Source organism: Oratosquilla oratoria, chromosome 2 (genome assembly GCF_046742065.1).
Source record: "Oratosquilla oratoria isolate Oo_2021 chromosome 2, ASM4674206v1, whole genome shotgun sequence".
Lineage (NCBI taxonomy): Eukaryota > Metazoa > Arthropoda > Malacostraca > Stomatopoda > Squillidae > Oratosquilla > Oratosquilla oratoria.
Window position 1 is genome coordinate 44,279,317 of NC_134778.1, and position 13,143 is coordinate 44,292,459.

General features: G+C 39.9%; 1 protein-coding gene across 1 annotated transcript in view; it reads right to left on the reverse strand.

Moving 5' to 3' along the window:
* Positions 1 to 380: 380 nt before the first annotated feature.
* The window catches only part of LOC143035756 (PI-PLC X domain-containing protein 3), a 32,780-nt gene continuing 20,017 nt past the window's right edge, over positions 381 to 13,143 (reverse strand). Inside the window, exons 5-6 of the mRNA XM_076202684.1 lie at positions 12,114 to 12,277; positions 381 to 3,608 (exon numbers count right to left, since the gene is read on the reverse strand). Of these exons, the coding sequence (XP_076058799.1) occupies positions 3,365 to 3,608; positions 12,114 to 12,277 (408 nt within the window). The 3' untranslated portion in view covers positions 381 to 3,364. The remainder of the gene's footprint in view (positions 3,609 to 12,113; positions 12,278 to 13,143) is intronic.

A 13,143-nucleotide genomic window follows, 5' to 3' on the forward strand; every position in this document is an offset into this window, starting at 1 on the left:
CACACACACACACACACACACACACACACACACACACACACACACACACACACACACACACACACACACACACACACACACACACACACACATATATATATATATATGTGTGTGTGTGTGTGTGTGTGTGTGTGTGTGTGTGTGTGTGTGTGTGTGTGTGTGTGTGTGTGTGTGTGTGTGTGTGTGTGTGTGTGTGTGTGTGTGTGTGTGTGTGTATGAAGCCAGTTCTGCCATCGGGACTTGACGCCAGGTTTGTGCGACTTACACGACCAAGCATGGACGCTACCGTCACGCTATGCAGGATGTACACAAAAGGAATATTCTGGAACTTGTGTTTTATTGATTTATTTCCTTATTTATCTATTCATTTATTTGTTTGCTTATTTTCTTATTATTTATTCATTTATCTATTCATTATCTTCTTATTTATTTATTTATTTATCTATTTATCTGTTTTGTGTGACCCCACAGGAGTTTTTTAAGGAAATCTTACGTGATAATGAGTAGTTAAATGTTAAATTCACTTACGAAACTGGTGAAAGTGGAAATGTTCCTGGCACGCTCACTCATATTTACACCAATAAATAATTAAATATAACACTGCAAAACCAAGGGATCTTGAAAGTGAATTAGGGAATCCTAAGACTAATGTAAGTTTTTAAAATACATACAAACCTTAGCCATGATAGGTGCTTGTCAGACATCACTAGTAAGTACATTCACGTGCAAAAGTTTTTATTCATCCAGGGTTTTTCCTGATAAGAAATTCAAAAATTTTGTCTAGAAAATCACCCAACTGTAAGCTAAATAATATATAGGAAAATATATCACGTATTCGTAAAAAAAAATCATATTGACGCTGTGAAAACTAGTGTGGGTTAAAATTTTTGCTCATGACTGTACATAAAAATAAGAAGAGATAGAATCTCCTGCAAATGATGAAACTGTCATATACAAGGGGGATGTTAAAAACATTGTCTACCTTGTGCTGTTAAATGCTGTTTTCTCATTGGTAGGTTAAAACTAGGGCTGATAAAGAATTGAGTAAACTTAGATTCATAATGAGACGTAGGCAATTCTCTTTCATGCATTCTAAAAACAGAAAATTATCTAAATATTGGCACTGTATTATAGAAAACTATCAGTGTGTGTGTGTGTGTGTGTGTGTGTGTGTGTGTGTGTGTGTGTGTGTGTGTGTGTGTGTGTGTGTGTGTGTGTGTGTGTGTGTGTGTGTGTGTGTGTGTGTGTGTGTGTGTGTGTATTTGTGTGTGAATGTGTATATGCGTGTGTAATACTGTGTGTGCGTTTATATGCACCTGTATTTGCATACCCGTCTTAAGTAAATCATGATCAACTTTGGCAAAAATAACAAACTATTTCAAAATCTATTTCTCGTGGATAAAGAATAGAAAATCACATCCTTCATCATGACTATTTGTTTGAATAAGTGTTGAACTATGAACATGTGCAGAATTGGAATTGTGATATATTATTGCGCTTAAGTTTGTACTTATTGTTGCACATCACATATTTACAGTTATTCTTGACTCGGAGATGGGCATTAAGTCACTTTCTTTATATGGATGGGGCTGAGACTCGTTCTTGCTAAACATTGCAATCATCGTTATTTTTATGAAATTATGTCTGTATGGAATGTCATCTGTTGTCTCTTGACAAAGTTATACATACTACATAATTTTCTCACTCTGGTAACAAGGACTAACTGTCAGACGACTAAAACCATTTAAAACATAAGTGGGTTTATCATCATAAAGACCGATTATACTTCTAAGCAGAACATCGAGAGAAACCTTTGATATCACCAACACTCGTATCCTAATCTTTCACACGGAACACGATCTTCGATACCCACCGCTTCACAAAACAAGAATAATGTTCACTGACCTCAAACAAAACACACTAAATGAATTCAGCGAAAAAAAAAAAAATCGCCACAACAGACATAAACAAAATATTTGACATGTTTCAATAACAACAACTCCTTGACTAAATATACAACATATCACTAAACAATAACATGAAGTGGTGGCTGAAAAACTACCTATTATGCAGACACATTTAGAATATGCATCAGCGATGTCATGTACCAAAAATATTACTTGCAGACTTCCACAAAGTTCCGTTCTCTCATCCACATCATTCAACAATATTTCAATACCTTCTCCCAATGAAAATGTCTACGGCATTACACTCACAATTCCCTCCGTCCATCCAGTATAATATATATTGTCATAGGGGTCTACCCAACAACAACAACAATGAATTTTAGGTGAGATGGAATAATATTTTGATGAAAATGCACACAACAACATAAAGATAGACACAGATTATGAGAAGCTGTAGGTTGAGCGAGAATTTAGATTTACAAAAAAGTCAATAGTTTTAGAAAGGACAATCTTCATATAGTTCATATGTACATTTACAAAACAAAAGAGTCAGGCTAGACAAACGACAATGTATAGCTAAAATGTACAAATTTCAGTGACTTGTTACCTGTCACGTCGGCGAGTGTGTTATCAAGGCCACTCTTGGCATCAGAAGTATGAACATATCAATGGCATCACGATATATATTCTTTAGTCGACAGAATCTATGAAACGATGACTCACACACAAAAAAAAATCTCTCTTTTTTTCATGTTGCATTTTCTGTCAACATTGTTCTGCTTGTCTGCGCCACTGCACTAGAAAACGATTATACACAGCAGTTATATGATATTTACATAAAGTAAGCATTTTTGTACAGGTTAAGAGACGTTTCTTTATATATGTTCTTGTCCTAGAATTTGAGATATTATCGGTCGCTTCTACAACCACGTCGCGATCCTACGTTGCGTTAGCACTTGATGTAATCATTGGGAAGTTATGCCACAACCAAAGTAAAAACAATAACAGGTCAGATTATTTCGGAAAATTAAAATACATAACGTAACAAGGAAGTATGTCAACGGATTGGTTTGTATATTTAGATTTTCACATTGAGGGCTTCCTGGTGACGTCATTTCATTCATGTTTTCTTTACAGAATGTAATGATTTCTTGTTATTCATTCATTGAACACAATGATGTTACTGCAATTAAAAAACAATTTCCTTGTTCCAAAACTTCCCACGAATATTTTTTTTCCAGCAGGGTTGGAGATTTGAATAGGTTAGATTAGGTTAAGTTAGGTTATGTGAGGTCGAATTGTTTCTGGTAGATGTTCACTGTAACTCGATCAAAACTGCTTTTCAGATAAATTCTATTATAATTTTATATAAAGATAATTCCTCCGTGCTGAGAATTTGAATATTATATAATGTGGGACCTTTGAGCGTTGAGCGCAACCCACTCACTCTAAAGCCTTCAGACGACATCGAAGGGCGACTCGAAGACAGAACGTAGGTTCATGTTGACTATAGCCTTCGGAAGAGCCCAGTCATGGAGGTGAACGAAGTCGAGCATGACGACATTCGGACTCTTGGGTCCTGGACGAACACCCTCCTGCAGCCACTCCTCCACAGCGTCGTTGCAAGGCCTAGCCATCTTCTCCTCCAGGCCTCCTCCAGCGTGACGTAAAAGGTAGCCTGGTGTGGGTGTTAGGACGCATCTGCCAAAAGAGAAATCATTCAGGTTCCTAAACTTAAAACAATTCTTATCATTATTTTTCATCTGAAACTGGTCCCTCGGGATTGCCTTATCACGTAAATACCGCGATTTGATTTAGTGCTTAGTAATTGGAAAAAGTGGTGAAGGTATCTTGCAGAAAGAAATTTTACAAATCATGACAGTGTGGTTACTAACTTCTTTTTTCATTTATTAAAAAAGGCAACATTCTTCAGATCATGGGCTATAGCAATACAAATACTTTAGTGAACTATGAATTATATATATATCGTCGTCGGCATGTACTCGTATCCGAGTATCATAGTTTCCAGTCCCAATAGAGGGTTGAATAGAGGAGGGGGGTTATAAGAGGTTAAGTATTATTAGGGTGGTGAGCCTTCTTATGGCTCGTAAGGCCAATTCGTGCCCTGAACAACCGAGGGCATTGATCGCACTGAATCGTGGGAGGTGGTTGTGGTTGTTTTGTTCTTTCTACCCGTTGCTGTCGTTTAACTACCAGGTTGGCTCTTCTATTCTCTTCGAAGAGTTCCGTGCCCACTTTAATTTTGTTTCTCCACCCATTCCTATCATACGCTGAAGCTTCGAAGGTGTTTGGGTCTATGTTAGCTTCCTTGAGGGATTTCTTGAGTTGGTCTTTAAATCGGAGCATAGGGCGGCCTCGAAGGCGATCACCTGTATTTAACTCACTGAAGAGAATTTTCTTTGGTAGTCTTGTGTCCTCCATACGCACCACATGGCCAGACCATCTTAAGCGGTGTTTCATGATCATGGCCTCGATGCTAGTGACTTTGGCTCTTTCAAGGACTGCTGTATTGGACACATAGTCGTTCCATTTGATTTTCATTATTGCTCTCAGTTTTTTCTGGTGGAATTGTTCTAGTTTTTTGAGGTCCCTACTATAAAGGGTCCAAGTCTCGCATGCATATAACAGGGTAGATACTATGACGGCGTTATATACCATCACTTTTGTATGGGTGGTTAGGCCTTTGTTCTTGAACACCCTGGTGGATAGTCTCCCATATGCAGTGTGGCCAGCTTGTAACCTGTTTTCAATCTCTTTGGAGGATGTGCTCTGGGTGGAAAGGATGCTTCCCAGGTATGGGAAATGTTCGACGCATTCAATGGTGGTTCCATCCATGGTGATGTTAGTTGCTGGTGGATTTTCCCCTGGTCTTGGTTGGGCCAATATCTTAGTTTTGGCCTTGTTAACTGTCAGGCCAAAACATGTGTAGGCAGCATGGAAATTATCCACTGATTGTTGGAGTTCTGCATGGGTGTGGGCTACAGCAGCGTTGTCATCCGCATACTGTAGTTCCGTCACATTGATGGTGTTAGTGTTGCGCCGTGATTTGAGTCTGGCCAGTTTGAAAATTCCTCCATCTAATCTGTATTTTATTTCAACCCCTGGGTTGTTGTGGGGTACTTCATATAGCATGGCAGCTAAATATAAAGAGAAAAGGGTCGGTGCCAGTACACATCCTTGTTTTAGTCCACATGTGATTGGGAAGGGAGCTGACAGGTTGCTCTGGTGGATTACTTTAGCTGTCATCCCATCATGTAGGGCTTTGATCATGTCAACAAAAGGTTCAGGGATTCCGAAGCGATTGAGGACAGACCACATAGCTGTTCTTGGTACGCTGTCGAATGCTTTTTCGAGGTCATAGAAGATTAGAAAAATGGGTTTTTGCTGTTCTTTTGATTTTTCCTGTAGTTGGCGAGCACAGAAAATCATATCTATGGTTCCTCTAGATGGGCGGAAACCACACTGGGATTCTGGCAGGATAACTTCTGCTACGTTTTGTAATCTATTTAGTAGGATCCTTGCCAAAACCTTCCCTGCAATTGATAGCAAGGATATCCCTCTATAATTCCCACATTCTCTTCTGTCTCCTTTTTTGAAGATGGTGATAAGGAGTGCGTCTTTCCAATCACTGGGGGCCTGCTTTTCTTCCCATGCTTTTAGTATGAGGGAGTGCAGACGCATCTTCAGGACTAAACCTCCATGTGTCAGAAGTTCAGTGGGAATGTTGTCCGGTCCCGCGGCCTTCCCTTGACGCATTTGCTTTAGTGCTACATCTAATTCTTGTAATGTTGGTGGTAGGGACATCCATAGTTGGGGTGGATGTTGTGGGACATTTCGGAGGAAGTCTTGTTGGGCTGCTGAGTTCCTGTTCAAGAGAGTGTTGAAATGTTCTATCCAACGGTTCTGGATCTCATGGTCTTCCGTTAGGATGGTATTGTCAGCTGCCAAAAGTGTCCCTGCAGCAGTGTGCTTTGGTCCGAAAATTTTCTTTGTGCCTGCAAAGAAGCTTTTAAGGTCCCTGCTGTCAGCATAACCTTGTAGGTCTTGCGCCATTTGCTGCCACCATTCATTTTGTATTTCTCGAAGCCTAGCTTGACACTGTGATTTTGCTTGTGCATATTTAGCCTTCTTTGGTTGGGAATTAGGGTCTTGGTCGAGGGCTATTCGGGCTCTCCGTTTGGCGTTAATGAGGGACTTAATATTTTCGTCGTTGTCGTCGAACCAATCCTGATGCTGTTTGCTCTGGTAGCCTATTACGGTTCTTGCAGCTTCATTGATGGCATCTCGTATGTTATTCCATTCAGCGTCTATTGAAGGTTCTCTGGCTGATAGGTTCTGCTGGATTGCTGCTTGGAAAGCTCGGGATGTATCAGGGTCTTTTAATTTATCAGTGTCATATCTTCCTCTGGCTTCATTTTGTTGGATATTACGTGGCTTTCTTCTGATGGTTAGTTTTAATTTTGTGATAAGCAGCCGGTGGTCTGTCCAACAGTCATCGGCTCCAGGCATGCTTCTCGTGATCAAAACCTCATTTTTGTGTTGTTGTCTGACAATGGCATAATCTAAGATATGCCAGTGTTTTGATCTAGGATGTTTCCAGGTGGTCTTAGATCGATTCGGGAGTCTGAACTGCGTGTTTGTGATGAACAGTTCCTGCTCAGCACAGAGGCCAAGGAGGAGGAGGCCATTATCATTGCAGTTACCCACGCCTTGCCTACCGATTATGTTATGCCAGAGTTCATGTTCTCGCCCCACTCTGGCGTTAAAATCCCCTAAGAGAAGGAGACGGTCCCGAGCTGGAATTTGGGATATGACAGCGTCAAGTTGTTGGTAGAAGGCACCTTTGACATGCTCTTCCGCATCTAGTGTTGGGGCGTACACTGATACTAGCGTGATGAACTGGTTTTTCGGGAGTGGTAGTCTTAGTGAGGTAATTCTTTCATTAATCGCATGTGGTGTCAGGTTATGGGCTTTTACTAATTGGGTCTTAACTGCAAAGCCAACACCCTGGGAGTGGTGGTCTTCCGGGTTTTTCCCTTTCCAAAAGAAAGTATACCCTGACCCAACTTCTGTGATTTGCCCTTCGCCAGGTATTCTAGTCTCGCTGAGAGCAGCCACATCAACGTTGAATCTGGCGAGTTCTCTTGAGACTAAGGCTGTTCGTCTTTCAGGGCGGTCTGTGTCTCTGGTATCCATAAGGGTGCGCACATTCCATGCACCTACTTTGAGGTACGATTTACTATAATTATTCCTTCTTTCACGGCTGCATATACGGTGCGTCATTGGGTGCAGCTGCCCAATGACTGGGATGGTGTGACCACCGATGTTTAGCCCACCTTTTATAGGGCCTTCCCCAGTTGGGGTGAGCAGCGGTACTCCTGAATAGGCCTGCTCAGTCACAGGTGCAGGACCGAGTCCCTGTGTGGTTACAGTCACAGGAGAAGCGGCCATCACACGCCTGCCGCCAGTGTGCAGGTCCGGGCTAAGAGCTTCCAGCTACACCACGCCTACTCCCACCACCCTTGTCCCATCGCCACTGGACTTTCTAGGTAGGGTTAAAAGGAAAGGAAGAGAAAGGAAATAAGGAGGGTGTTAGAGAGACAGTAATTAGACTGAAAAGGCCGTTGACGTGACTTTGTTTAGGGTGGACAACATTTTGCCAGAGTGATGCCCACACACTCTGGCTCCACACCTTCCTCCTGTGGCACACAGGTGTGACGTGCAGGACTGTGGTGTGGAGTTGCATCGGTCTGCCGATGATCCAGTCCACCTGATCTCGCCTTGCAGCCAGACCAACTGGCATGGTTTTATTTCGGAGTTTCCTTCTCCTAGCCTTTACCTAAAGTGGCATACCCTACAAGGCAGCAGGGGGTCTGATTATACCGTCTGACACTCGGTCACTTACATGCATTCTGTAATAAACAGGGGGACCACGGGAAGGTAGCATGCAAGCATTTAGGAGGAGAGGCTATAGTAAGGTTAAGAATAGCTTAGCCTAAGACGTATGTATGTATATATATATGTATATATATATATATGTATATATATACATATATATATATACATATATATACATAGATACATATATATACATATATATATATATGTATATATATATGTATATATACATGTATATATATATATATACATACATACATACATACATACATATATATATATATATATATATATATATAATAATAATTATGAATAAATAAATGAATAAATAAAAACTATAAGTAATAGATAAAATACATAAAAATGCATAAGTATAGTTAGATAATAAACAAGCATGTAAATAGTAAATAATAGTAAATTGACATATAACTAATAATAAATGAGAATCAAGCAAATAATAATAAACAAATAGACAAATGATAACAAAACTAATAAAGAAATAATATAAAATAAATGACAATCATTACAGCATCTTGATTAGATGTTTATCTAAATGATTCTTAAAGCTTCGAACTGAGCTACATTGCACTGCCTCTACAGGGAGTTTATTCCATTCATTAACTACACGGTTGGCGAAGTTGTTTCTACCCACTTTCAAATTAAATCTATTTCCGGACAGTTTGAGACCATTGTTTTTCGTCTGATTCTCATTCAGTGTGAAAATTTTGTCACTTTTGATGTTGTCAATTCCCTTTAAAATCTTAAAGACCTGTATCAAGTCACCTCTGAGTCTACGTTTTTTTTTTTTTTTAGGGAAAACAGATTCATATGTTTATCTCTCTCACCACCCCATCCATGTATAAATTGAACAGCCAAGGTGATATAACACATCCCTGATGAAGTCCCTCCTTTACCTCAAACCACTCACTCTCTCTCCATTTCTGATTCGAACAAAGGCTCTACTACTCCCGTGAAAACTCTTGACTGCTCTTAACAGCTTTCATTCAATCCCATATATCTGCAGTACCTCCCACAGTACCCTCCTGTCTACCCTGTCATAACCCTTTTCCAAATCCACAAAGACCAAAAGCATCCATACCTTTTCCTAAATCTTTCTTACATATCTGCCTTACCACAAAAATCTGTTCCATGCAACCCTTACTTATCCTGATATATATATGTATATATATATATATATATATATATATATATATATATATATATATATATATATATATATATATATGTTGAGGAATGGACGACAAAATGAGTGGCAGGGTGGTGAGACAAACACCGAGAACCATTGAAGTTTTATTAACTGACGTTTCGCTCTTAACAGAGCTTCTTCAGAGTGTGCAAACATGATCGGGAAATCAAGTTATATATCTTACATCATTAAGGAAGGAACGTGGAATGATGTAAGATATATAACTTGATTTCCCGATCATGTTTGTACACTCTGAAGAAGCTCTGTTAAGAGCGAAACGTCAGTTAATAAAACTTCAATAATTCTCGGTGTTTGTCTCACCACCCTGCCACTCATATATATATATATATATATATATATGTATATATAAATATATGTATATATACATATATATATATATATGTATATATATATATGTATGATGTAAGCGGAATAGGAAACACAGGAGTCTTGGTCTTGAGTTTATTCCTGACTAGTTTCGCAGGTATGCTTTTTCAAAGGAATATTCCTTTGAAAAAGCATACCTGCGAAACTAGTCAGGAATAAACTCAAGACCAAGACTCCTGTGTTTCCTATTCCGCTTACATCAACCTGTCAGAATGTCTCAACATATATATATGTATATATGTATATATATATGTATATATATATATATATATATATATATATATATATACATACATATACCAAAGGCTTTTTCCCCCTTACACGGGAGGTAGCCAAAAAGAAAAAGGCATAGAAACCACTCCCACCCATTCCATCTCCTACATGCTCCACTACCCTCCACCCTCTTCCCTCCCTCACATCTTGGCACCTCCTGGATGACGGGTCATCTCTGCATCCTCTCCGCTACCCTGAGTCAAAAGCAGTGTAGCAGGACACAGCACATCCACAGCAAGGCCGCTCCATTAATTCGGCGACCTCCCAACACCGTCCCCCCATGCAGAAAAGGAGAAGACGGGGAGAAATCCCTTCGGGCTGCGTCAATTTATTTCTCATACATACTCCCTCACACCCCATTCCCCACCCCCTCATGCCTCACAGCATCATCCATACACAACCCTTCTCCATTCACCCCTATCTTCTGTCCTCTCCCGTCCTTCCTCTACAGACATTCCTCTCTTTCGTAATGCCCTTTTTATCCCATCCATCCATCTCATCCTAGGAAGGCCCCCTCATGTTCACTCTCTCCACCTCTGCCTTCCACACCTCTTTTACCAATCTTTCTTCACTCATTCTTTCCATGTGTCCAAACCATCCCAATACTCTTTCATCAACCCTATCTCCCGACTCCCTTTCCATCCCTGTTCTCCTCCTCACCTCCTCATTTCTCACTCGATCCAACCTATTAACCCCTATTATACTTCTCAGACATTTCATCTCAAACAAAAAAGTAAAGGCATTTATATATATATATATAAATATATATATATATATATATATATATATATATATATATGTACATATATACGGTGTATATGCACACACACATATATTTGTATATATAAATATATACACGGACATGACAGAATTGAATAGACACCAAGAAAAATTAATTTCTGCTCTTATATAATGCTTAATATTATTCAAATTTACCTAATATGTTATATTTACCTAGATTTATGTTTCAGATTACATACAAGATTAATCAAGCATGCCATGAACCAAAGGAGCAGTAGACCTATCTGAATTTCAGCGAGGTCGTATTGTGGGTCAACATGAAGGTGGACTTAGTCAACGCAAAATATCTGAAAATCTGTCAATACCTCTTTCTACTGTTAATAGAGTGATCGTAAAATTCACTAGAGAGGGCAAGAAGGGCACAAAACCTCATTCATGTCGTCCCGGGCCCTTAGAAAGAACCTTACGTCTTGTCAAAAGAAATGTCGAAGAGGATCCACGTTGCATGGCCTCTGACATAGCAACACAAGCTGATGTCAGTCCCAGAACAGCTGTCAGGTATCTCCACAAGCTGGGTTACTATGGCAGAGATGCAAGAAGGAAACCACTCCTTCGTCCAGCCAATATCAAGCTCAGAAAGGATTGGGCTGTTGAGATGGTGGAGAGACCTGTGGCCTTTTGGAGCGCTGTCATTTTCTCTGATGAGTCACGATTCGCATTAATTCTGACAGTGAAAGAGTGTGGGTTAAGAGTTTGACCTCAAAAGAGTGCAGCCAACAGTGAAACATGGGGGCATTTCAATAATGATGTTGGGTGCAATTTGGAGTGACGGTCGATCAGAGCTTGTGGAATGTCAAGGAAACATTAATTCAGGCAAATATGTTTCTATATCAAAGGAAGAACTCCTTCCAATATTCTCCAGTGGTAGAATGAGTAAAAATGTCTTCCTATTTATGGAAGATGGAGCTCCTTGTCACACTGCTCAAGCAACACAAAATTGGTTGAGTCAAAATGGGATCAGGAAACTTCCATGGCCATGTCAGTCCCCGGATATGAATCCTATTGAACACCACTGGGGCATTTTAGACCGATAACTTCGCAAAAAGAACAGAAAGCCATCTTAAAAGCCCGAACTCTTAGGATTACTACGGGAAACATGGCAAGAAATCTCTCAAGATGATATTCGTGAACTAATCACTAGCATGCCTAGAAGGGCCCTTGCATTGAAAAAAGCAAAGGGGGATGTCAACCAGGTTTTAGTTATTCACATTGTGACCATTTAGAAGCACTTTAATTGTATCAACTGGTTGTTTAACAAATGAAACGATTTCTCTTGGTGTCTATTCAATTATCTCATGTATATATATATATATATATATATATATATATATATATATATATATATATATATATACATATATATATACATATATATATACATATATATATATATATGTATATATGTATATATGTGTGTGTGTATTTATGTATGTATATATAAATATACAAATATAGATCCAACAACCGGAGACTGCTCTTCTCTCCCTCCTAGCACCCTAGAAACACACTAAAGAAACACAAACAATAATTCTTATTTTCTTCCCATCCGAGGAGGATCTTTGCCACCCTCGACGGGGCTCAATCACTCTCAAAGTAACACTTGAAGACTTGGATCTCACTGGGTGACGAAGAAGGCGTCGGCAGCTCGCTTCTGGAGGTTCTGCTCGAGAAAGTGAAACATGGCTGAGGGCGACGTGGTGTTGGGCCAAGGGTTAGGCAGTGAAGACCCCGACCACATGTACTTGACGGTTTGCGCAGCGACGTTCCGATAGAACACCAACACCTGCAGGAAGAGATAAAGGAGAGAAAGGGTAAGGTTAAGTAAATAGGTAAGTTTAGAAGGAAGAGTGAGGAGGAGGGGAGAAGGAAGAGGAGGAGGAGGAAAAACACAGACAAGGAAAAGCAGGAGAAAAACAAACAGAAATAAATTTTAGAATAAAGATACTTTTGAAATAGAAATAGACATAGGAATAAAAAAATAAAAGGGAAATGGAAGCGAATATAGTGTGAATACGCAAGGTAAAAAGGAAAAGGGAGGAGGAGGGAGAAGGAGGAGGAGGAGGAGGAAGAAGAAGAGGAGGAAAAGGGTAGGAAAAAGGAGAGGGGGAAAGACAAAAAGACAAAAAAAATCGTAAGTTTAGAGGGAAAAGGGGGAGGAGTGGAAGGATGAGGAATAGAAGGAAGAGGAGGAGAAGGAGGAGGGGAAGGAAAATGATAAGGAACAGGCGAAAGAGAAAAATAAAAAAGGAAAAAGAAGAAAATTGGGAAATGGTGGGGAACACAAAGAGAAAATGTAGGGTAAGAAGGAAAAGAAAGGGAGGAGGGGAGGAGGAAGACGAAGATGATATAGGTAAGAAAACGGAGAAAAAGAAAGAGGAAGAGAAAGGAAAAAGAGGAAGGAGAAGGAGGAAGAGAAGGAGGAGCAAGAGGAAGTGGATAGTGAGGGGAAGAATGAGTGAAAAGAGGGGAGGAGGACGAGGAGAGGAGGAGGAGGAGGAGGAGGAGGAGGAGGAGGAAGAAGAGATGGCTCAAACCTTATGACTATTTTTAAAACGGAAATGAGCCATTTAACACACACACACACACACACACACACACACACACACACACACACACACACACACACACACACACACACACACACACACA